Source organism: Galeopterus variegatus, unplaced genomic scaffold (genome assembly GCF_000696425.1).
Source record: "Galeopterus variegatus unplaced genomic scaffold, G_variegatus-3.0.2 Scaffold12251, whole genome shotgun sequence".
NCBI lineage: Eukaryota > Metazoa > Chordata > Mammalia > Dermoptera > Cynocephalidae > Galeopterus > Galeopterus variegatus.
This window is the reverse complement of record NW_007738362.1, coordinates 2030-11899: the sequence shown is the minus strand read 5'-3', so window position 1 is coordinate 11899 and position 9870 is coordinate 2030. Positions and strand designations below refer to the sequence as shown.

Here is a 9870-nt window from a genome sequence, read left to right as displayed (position 1 = left end):
CCCTCACTCGTGCTTCTTGGGGTCATCTCCAAAACAAACGACTTGCCCCCAAGTCCTAGTCTGCTTTTGGGGAATCCAAAAATTGGCCAAAGTTCTACACTAGCTGTGTAGCTTTGAGCAGGTCATCCTGACCTTCTGATTAGAGCTTCCTTGCCATGGGGGCAAAAGCCTACCTCGTGAGGTCATTAAAAGAGATAAAGCACATGAAAATGTAACAGATGCAAAAGCAAAATGCAAACAGTGAAAAACACCAGGAGTTCATGAAACAAGGAAGGAATCTGAGCAGCCTGTCCACATGACACAGAAAGCTACTGACGAATAAGACCTGCGTGGTTAGGCCACCTGGCAATTGAAGAAGAGAAAATTGACAGAAATGATGGAGGCTAAAAGAGAATGACCTGAGTATCGCAGGATTAAAGAGGCCCTCAGGAAAGTTAAGGGGGCCTAGAAGGTTTTTGCCAAAATGCTATAACTTGGTCAGACAAATTATGTCACAGATACTGATCGATACCAGATTAACTCTTTGTTGGATCTAGAAATCAGCTCATAGTTGCAATTATAACCCACATTTGTTAAATATAAAATATAATTTTCCCATAACTTTTAATTATTTCATTTTAAAAAATGAAGTCAAACATGCCTTTTAGAGGTTATTTCCTTTGAAGTCTCGGTGTCTATTATGAGTAACTGGATTCCTGGAACCCACCATCCCTGCTAACCACATGGACTCCCCTTCCATGTTTGTCTTCCTCATTGGAAATGAGTTGCACGTGGGCAGGTACCACATCATGTTCTGCTCACTGATGAAGCTACAGTGCTTGGCAAAGAGCAGAGATGGACTAATGGATGGATAGTAGATATATAGACAGATAGATACAGAAGGAGTCTGTACAAAACAAGCCTTTATTTGGGGTGGGGTGGGGGGTGTCACAAGTACAGGCCCTGGATGGTGTGCAGGGAGCGCCTCCAGCTGTCCTTCCAGCGCTGAGCCTCCTTCACCTGCAACGTGGCGTGGTCCTGGATCTTTTTCATCTCCTCCTCAAATGATGCTAAATATTTCTGGGAGCAAGGTAGTGGGAGGAGGCCACGTGAGGAGGCACCTCTGAACTCTCTTCCCTGGGGGAATCCTGAAACCTGCTGGCAGGTGGCTCCTAACCTACTGTAGGCACTGGCAAGAGTTCCACAAGCCGTTTCTCAAATAACCCAACAGGTAGGTCCAGTTATTTTCCTCATTTTACAGATGGGGAAACTGAGACTCAGAGCCTTGCCTGGGGTCACCCAGCTACAGAGAGGCTGAGCCCTTCAGACCTCAAGCCCTCACCAAACTCAGCAAGCAGAGCCTCCCTCTATTTTCCTCATTTTACAGATGGGGAAACTGAGACTCAGAGCCTTGCCTGGGGTCACCCAGCTAGAGAGAGGCTGAGCCCTTCAGACCTCAAGCCCTCACCAAACTCAGCAAGCAGAGCCTCCCTCTGCCTGGGGCTTAGAGTGGCAGCTGGGGAAGGACTGGCCCTGGGTACCTCAGGCTCTCCCAATACCACGATCGGGCAGGACGAGGTTTCTTCTGGGCCCCAGGACCAAAGGTCCATGGATCTTTAGAGCTGAGAGGTCCCTCAGGTGGTATCTGTGTGCAGCCTCCTCACCAGGCCGGCCCCACAGGGGTCTGACAGGTGCCAGGATCAAATCCTGGCTCTGCCACTCTGTAGTGGCAGAGGGGACAAGTTTCTTTAAGCATCAGTGTCCTCATCAATGAAACAGGGACAATAATTCTACCTTCCTCATAGTGGTGCTAGGAGAATTCAGTGAGATGCCTCTTGTCAAGAACAGAAGAAGCTCCTTGTGAGGACTCAGTAACTGTTAGCTGCTCCTGCTACGTGACCTCCACTGCGAAGATGCTGTTACCATTGCCTCCATACCTGTCTACAATGTTCCCTAGCTCTGACTCTGCTGTCCCTCTGGAAAGCCCTTCTTAACCTCCAGTCTGGGTGGGGTGTCCCTTGGCCGGCCTCCCACAGCACCCGGGCTCACACCCTGACCCACGCTAGCACTGAGACTGGATATGACCTACGAACATCGACTGTCCTGAGTGTTGAGACCTGCAGCTCTGGGGCATACTGATGTGTGTCTTCTGCTCCATGGGTCAAATGTCAGGGTTCCCAGTGGTGGGAAGCACCCCCCTTCCCAAAAAGCAGCCAAACTGAGGCAACCTGCACTCCCCGGGACACACCCATCCCACTCGGCCTCACCAGGTACACAGCATCTCGGGCTTCCACGGCCGCCAGGTGGCCCAGGGTCGTTTTGGTGGTGGTTACTGAGGATGTTTTCTGGAGGAGAATCTTGTTTTGGATGGTGATATCAGTGGGCTTGATTCCTGGCCACTTCCTACAAACAAATGTGTGAGAAAAGTCCTACAGGCTTTGTTTCATCATTCCTAGTCCACCCACCAACCTTACTGGAAAAGCTTAGCAATCATCATGGCTTTAAACATCTCAATTAAAAGAAAAAAATCCTACTGAGCATTCGATGTTATGAACTTCTTGGAGTTCTCTGTTTTGTATTTCCGTACTGTTATGTAATCAGAGTGTACAGAGACTCTCGGGCTGGCCCATTTTTCCTATTATGCTGTAAAGGCCACTGGTGAGAACATAGCTGGGCGAATCACCACTTTGCTGCATCTTGGAGAGTCACATTCTTGAAGCATAGGGACAGGAACTTGACAGCTCCTGTCACACATGACAGACAGCTGGAGTGGTTCACAGTGCCACCTGCAACCCAAGAATGTGCCACCCACTGAGACAGACCTCTCTTTCTTTGTAGCCCCCTTTGGTGGGTCCTTATCCTGTGAACTAATAGTTGTTGGGCTCTTGGTATGTGCCAGGGGCACTCCTCATTTAACTTTCTCTTCCTAATACCAAGTAAGGTAAACTGCCATGCCCATTTCACAGATGAAGAAACTGAGGCTCAGAGCACAACACCTTTCCAAGGTTACCAGGTCTGCCTGACCATTACACTGCACCCCTCCCCAGCAGACACAGCGGTCATGGTGTGTCCTTGCTGCTGTCGGCTAGCTCTCACCTGCTCCCACGCTCTATCAGGGGCTTCTCGCTCTCTTCCTCCAGTGAGAGCCCAGCGAGTTTCCTCCGTATGAGGACTGATGTTTTCTGCTTGGGGGGCTCCATACCTGGCAAGCAAGAGAGAGGTTAGTGACCATGGTCTCACCGACAGCCTGAGATCAAGGGACATTTAGAGAAATGAGGGCTCACTACCCTCCTCCCCACTTGGAGCCTGCAGTGGCAGGCAGAGCCTCCTCCACAGAGAAGCTGAGTGTAGCAGATGTGCAGACGGGATGGTGGCGGTGGCAGTGGCAGGGGGTCATTGCTGGAGGAGTCTGAGGAGTGGTTTGGGTGCTGTTTCCATCTGCAAACCCTGAGCTGGATGCTCTGGTCTTCTCAGCTTCCACGAGTCCCCAAATATGCTTTGTGGGGCCTTCTTTGGCTTATGGTATAGCTCATAGGGGTTCTGAACTAAAAACCTTCCCTGGAAGGTCCCTGGGGACATCTTCAAGATTGTCCCTCAAATGTCCATCTCTCTGACTCAACAATGGATGTGTTTTCTTGGTGGGGAGAAGGGGCTCCCTGCTTAGAGTGAGAGCCAGCAGGAGCTGCCTTGACCTGCACCCTGTCTGCCACAGATGGCTTAGCCAGGCAGCTTGGCTCACAGCCAAGTCACAGAGCCCACCCAGCAGAGGTGGCCTCCTGGGGCCTGGTGCAGGGAGTCTTCCCGGCTCAGCAGTTTCCTGCAAGCCACCACCATTGGCTCCACTGCCATCTCATCTGCTTGTTCTCAACCCCAGTGTCTCCGCAGGCCCTGCTTCCCCAAACGAGGCTTGTCCTTGACAAAGGGACCTCCTGTATCAGAAAGTGGCCACACCTCAAAATGTGTGTACATTTTGACCCAGAAACAGCACTTCTAAGGGTCTGATGCCCCCAAATAGAGATGTATAGATGCGGAAATTCTCTTCAGCACAATTACAAAAGTGAAAAGTTGGAAATGACCCAACATTCAACAGCAGGGGACTAATTACTAAATTACGGTGTGTAGCAACTGAAAATGTGCAGGGGAGGGCACTGACCTGGCCAAGGTCCACCAGAGGGAAATCAGCTTGCAAAAGTGCACTGGCCCTATGATCCTCCCGCCACCGCCCCAACACACATGCAGCCAATGCCCAAAGGGAAAGGGCTGAAAGGATGAATGGCAAGTGAGAGGGCACTGATTTCGGGGTGGAAGGACTATGTTCTTGCTTCTTATTTTACTGTAAAGAACATTTATTGTCTTTGTAATAAAAACTTTTAAAAATAAAAAGAATGTATTTTAATTAGAGATTAGTGGTAAATGGATTACATTTAATGGATGATTTTAATCTTCTTATACTTATAAAAGTAATATGCACATTATAAAAAATTTAAACACTCCTAATGGTGGGAACTAAAAGATTTTAGAGGTCTCTCACAAATCCTACCCAGCAGAGGTGACCATCAGTAGTTTGGTACCTCTCTCTCAGGTTCTGTCTCTCTTGTTCTCTCTGTCTCTCGCTGTCTCTATCTCTAACACAGATTCACTTATTTATTTATTTTTATTATTATTCTTTTTTATTTCCTTTTTGTCTTTTTTTGTGACTGGTAACGGGATCGCAACCCTCGGTGTCGCGCCTGTACCGCGCTCAACCAGTGAGCGGACCGATCTCTATATGGGATCCGAACCCTCAGCGGGAGCGCCGCCGCGCTCCCAAGCGCCGCACTCTACTGAATGTGCCACCAGACCGGCCCCCACAGATTCATTTAAATATGTGAGTATGCATGTTTATATAATTCTTTTTTTTTAATTGTGGCTGGCAAGTACAGGGATCCAAACCCTTGACGTTGGTGTTACAACACTGCACTCTAACCAACTGAGCTAACTGGCCAGTCCCCCATACATGTGATTCTAAACATGGGATCATCGACACGTCCTGTTAGTCAGTTTGTCTTTTCACATAATGGTCCCCCCTCCTGTCTTTGCACGTGAGCACCAGCAGACCTACCAACCCCACTTCAACAGCGACACAGCATTCCCTCGTGGAGCCGCACCATCACTTAACGCCTGCAATCCCTCTATACAGACATTCGTGTTCCCAATTGTTTGCCTTTTCAAACGGTGCTGTGATGAGCACTCTCTAACATATATCTTTGAAAAAGTGTGCAGTATTTCTGTCGGATAAGTTCCTAGGATCAGAACTGCTAGGTCAAAGGTATACACATTCAGAATTTTGACGTGGATTAACAAATCGTGCTCCAGTAGAACAGTATTGATTCACATTCCTCTGGTTGTGCCTCTGTTTCCTGGCATGTTCACCAGGGCTGGTTGTCACCGATCTTAAAAACTTTACCAGGCTCTTGGTGAAAAATGATATCTCAATCATGTTTCTATTTGCATTTTATATCACTGGTGAGGTCAAGCGTCCTTTACAGTTACTGGTGATATGAATTGCTTCTCTTTTGAAGTGTGTTTGCCCTTTGTTTCTTTTTAAAATTTTGACTTGTGAAAGTTCTCTGTACTACAGAGATATTGACCTTTCTCTAGCCCATAGGTTATGAGGAATACTCTTCCACTTTGTGGTTTGTCTCTTCCCATCTTTTGACATTTTTCTATTTTTGTTTTAGCCACAAAGAAGTGCCATCTGTTTCCTCTATGGCTTCTGGCTTTCATGTCATACTTAGAAAAGGTGTCCCTAACCCCAAGAGTACGAAAGTATTTACTATTAGGGTTTTATTTATTGCATATATCTTTGATCCATCTGGCATTTGCCATCTCCATTCCCAACCTACCACTCATCCCCAGGGCCAGGGCACAAGGCTAGTGGTGCCACTTACTTGGAACCTTGATATCGTCAATGGTGACTATTTCATCCAGCTGCAGCAGGAATTTCTCAGTGAAGGCAGCCAAGCTGGCTATGAAAAACTGGCCGTACTTCCTGGTGAATTCCTAGAAGAGACAGGAAGAGCACAGTGCTGCAGGGAGAGGAACTTCTCTCCGAGGCAGGCTGAGGGAGGGGCTGGGTGGACTCTGCAGGAAGGATTTGGGGAGCCAGCTGGGGGGCTGAGGCCAAAGCCATTGTGCCAACTGTGTCTGAGTTAACTGGCATCTGTCCTCTGTCAGGAGGCTTGAGGAGAGGAGATGATTCAGAAATGGCCAAGGGACACACACAGACAATTCGTCAAAGAGGAAATAAATAAAACTAGATGTAAATTGTGAAAAAAAAAAAAAGTTGTCATTGGTAATTTTGTAATTAATTTGGAAATCAAAGAAATGCAAGTTAAAACAGCCAATAATGGCCATTTTCATCTACAAAACCCACCCATCTTCATGCCTGCTTTGGCCAAGGTGCCAGCAGAGGGCACACTCAGCACCACCAGTGCTGACCATTGGGGCCACCTTTCTGTAGGGCAGCGTGGCCCTCAGCACCTGGACGGGGGAGCCAATGGCACCACTGACCTCCAGCTTCTCCCTGTTCATCCCAATCAATTTGTCCAGCTCTTCCTGTCTTTTTTCTTCCACTGTGTGTAGAGACTCCATTTCTTGGAAATATGTGGGGTGTCCAAGATTTGGATGGAGCTTCTGGGCATTTTCATCCTTCAATCAAACAATTCAGAATTCAGTGGGGATTTTGACCCAATCTTGAGGTCAGGATCAAAAAGTCACTGGCCTATATCTTCTGTCAGTTATAGCCACGGCTAAACTGATGTGTCCTCTGACCTGGTTGTGTGAGGGGCCATGGGTGGGCAGAGGAGTGAGTGGCAGAGGGAGGAAGATGGGGACATGGCTGGAGCCGACCCTGAGGGTGAGGGAGAGGGAGAGCTGAGCATCTGCCCCAGCACAATCAGGGCTTTGGTATAATACGAGCAGCAGCATTCATGTCCCACAGCTCCAAGGACAGTGTAGACCATCATTGTTGATCTCAATGACCAAGGCTCCCGTGAACCCAGCAGACCCACCCATTAAATCCAGCAAGGAGTTTACTGAACACCTTCTATGGAGAAGCTGTTGGCTCAGTTCTTATCTCACTAGTGTCTCCTGTCCCTTGGCCCCCATCCAATAATCCTGAGCCTGGTTCATCTCCTTCCCTTGGAGTGGCCCTGCCTCCATTTCTGAACTCCTAGGACCCCTGGTCCTACAGTAGAAGGGCTGGTCCTGGGATCCTCACCTTCCTTTTCTCCAACTCCTTCTGCTTTTCCTCGAACTGTTCCTGCATCTCTTTCATGGAGGAAGAAAACTTTTTCCAGTGGTACTCCTTGAAATTCTCTGTCAGTAACCAACACACCTGGGGCAGCAGCTCCTCAAATCTCCTCATCTGGACCCGTAATTCTGTAGGAATTGGGGGAAGGGGTCCGGGGAGGGGACAGAGTAGAACCAAGCTGCTGAGGTGATCTCTCCAACAAAGGCCCAAAGCAGTTTCCCAGAGGGAAAACCTGTGTCTCTGATGTGGTAATAGCTATTCTATCTGAAGGGGTTCCATGGTCAAACCAGAATAGTTTTCTTGTTTACTGGGTTAAACAAGTTCAAATGGCTTCTCCTCTGTACTTTTCAGACTTCTTGCCCATTTAAAGTGTTGGTTAGAGAGTGGTGCTGATAAAGTGCATTGTGTCTTTCAGCAGTTCTGGCAAGTTCTCATCCACTGTCTCTTCAAATATTGCCTTGACTCTAGTCTCCTTCCTCTCCCTCTCTATCTCCAAATAGCCATATGTGAGACCTATTTTTTTATCCATATCTCTTCACCACTCTCCCATATTTTCATCTCTTTGACTTTCTGTGTTGCACTCTGGAAACTTTCTTTGGATCTACCTCCAGTTCACCAATTCCACCTTTAACTGTGTATAACCTGGTAGTAAAGTCATTGATAGTTTTAAAATTTCAACTCTTAATTTTTCCTTTATACAAATTACATTTAATTCTCATTCATATCTACTTGGTCATTCTAATAGTGTCTTGCCCCTTACTCGTGTTTCCAATTCCCTCTTTTATTTAATAATAATAAGCATATTATTTTATATCCTGGGTCTGATACTTCAATATCTGAAGTCTTTGCTGGTCTCATTCTGCTGCCTTTTGCTCAGGGTGCTTTGTTTCCTTGTATTTTTTGTGGATTTTGTGGTTGCTTTTTGTTTATTACTATGAGCTCTTATTCTGGGCATTTTATTTGTGGGAATCCTTTCGAAGGCTGAGTTGAAGGTGGGTTTTTCTAGAGGGAATTTGTAGTGTCTTTAACAAGTAAGCTTCTGGACACTACCAACTCAAGATCATTTTAAGCTAAAGTATCAATCAGCTGAAGGTCTTTCAGATGACCCACAAAAACAAAATTGAATTCATGTTTAGATAAGTGAATTCAGGTTTAGAAACCATGTAAGGACTGGCTTATAGTTCTGGATTCTCATTGGAGTTTTTTTTCTTCTTCACTCAGTACTGAGGTTTTTGATAAGACAGTTCCCTTCTAGTTGCTGGAGGGAGAGAGAGGGAGGGACTTGGTTTATGTCTCATTCACCTTGTTCTACAGGTGGAGCCCTCTGGGATTCCAGCTTTATGTGGCTTATCTCCTTTTAGACTTCCCACCTTCGTGGTCTGCAGATTTGTCCCCTGATCCCCAGTGCTCTGGAGACCGTGAAAATAGAGGCTCAAGTTCATCTGAAAGTCAGCACGTGCCCATAGGGCAATAACCAGGGTTACTGCTCAATTGATCACTCAGAGTTCCTATTTTCACTAAATATTTGGCTTTTGTGGTTACAGCTGGCTCTTCAATGCATTTAAAATATTTCACCACATAGGGCCAGCCTGTGGCTCACTTGGGAAAGTGTGGTGCTGATAACACCAAGGCCATGGGTTCAGATCCCTAGTGTGGTGCTGACAACACCAAGTCAGGGGTTAAGATCATCTTACCGGTCATCCCTAAATAAACAAAATAAAATAAAATAAAATATTTCACCACAAAAACGTTTTATCCATAGTTTTACATGTTTTCAGTGGGAGAGGTGGACAGGATAGTGGCCTGCCAAACTGCAGGAAATGGAAGTTTCCACTAACGTAAACTGTGAATCTACCAGAGAGGGACATAATCTGCAGCATTTCCCACACCTATCTGATCATGGAACCTTTGTTCGGAGGATGATCATGTAGGATGGAATCCTACAGTGTTCCCTTGGGGGAAGTTCTGAGCTAGAGAAACAAAATGCTGGCTGTAGTTTCAATGCCAGTCATTCAACAACCACAGTAATGAGAGCGTCTGCTGATTATTCCCTGTACGTAACAAGTTTTTGCAAAGGACTTAATCCTCAAAACAGCCTTCATGATGGGTGTTATTATCTCCAGTATATAGACAAGAAAGCTGAGGCTCAGAGAGGTGAGATCACTTGGCCAAGGTCATATGGCTGGGAGGTGGCAGTGCTGGATCACGGCCGCAGGTCTGGCTACCCATGCTGCCTCTGAATCAGTGCAGCAGACCACAGCAAAATGTGCTAGATCCACACAGTGGAATATTATATAGTGATTAAAAAGGAATGAAGTTCTGATACAACCTACAACATGCACAAACCTTGAAAACAGTATGCAAAATGCAAGAAGCTAGTCACAAAAGACCACATACGATATGACTCCATGCACATGAAAGTACAGAATAAGGAAGTCTATAGAAACAAAGTAGATCAGTGGTTGCTTAGGGCTGGGGAGGGGATGAGGGATGGGGGCTTAAAAATTGATGGGGGTGAGGACTGCACAAAACCATCGAATTGTACACTTCATGAATTGTGTGGTGTGCAAATATCCCAGTAAAGCTGGCAAAAACTT

At 46.6% G+C, this 9870-nt stretch overlaps 1 protein-coding gene across 1 annotated transcript; it reads right to left on the bottom strand.

The window, feature by feature from the left end:
• Positions 1-884: 884 nt before the first annotated feature.
• Positions 885-6631, bottom strand: LOC103611015 (coiled-coil domain-containing protein 180-like). The gene is made up of 5 exons (XM_008595060.1): positions 6532-6631; positions 5910-6021; positions 3076-3181; positions 2247-2382; positions 885-1059 (listed from the first exon to the last, which is right to left on the bottom strand). The coding sequence occupies exons 1-5, from the start codon at positions 6610-6612 to the stop codon at positions 928-930; spliced, it is 567 nt and encodes a 188-aa protein (XP_008593282.1). The 5' UTR covers positions 6613-6631; the 3' UTR covers positions 885-927.
• Positions 6632-9870: the final 3239 nt, after the last annotated feature.

What these genes read in the sequence shown, in the direction of transcription:
- LOC103611015 (XM_008595060.1), bottom strand. Translation starts at nt 6,612, where the DNA reads ATGGAGTCTCTACACACAGTGGAAGAAAAAAGACAGGAAGAGCTGGAC. An exon ending in TGACGATATCAAGGTTCCAA is followed by an intron (nt 3,182 to 5,909) that starts GTAAGTGGCACC and finishes CTTGCTTGCCAG; the next exon opens with GTATGGAGCCCCCCAAGCAG. An exon ending in CCCGAGATGCTGTGTACCTG is followed by an intron (nt 1,060 to 2,246) that starts GTGAGGCCGAGT and finishes CCTTGCTCCCAG; the next exon opens with AAATATTTAGCATCATTTGA.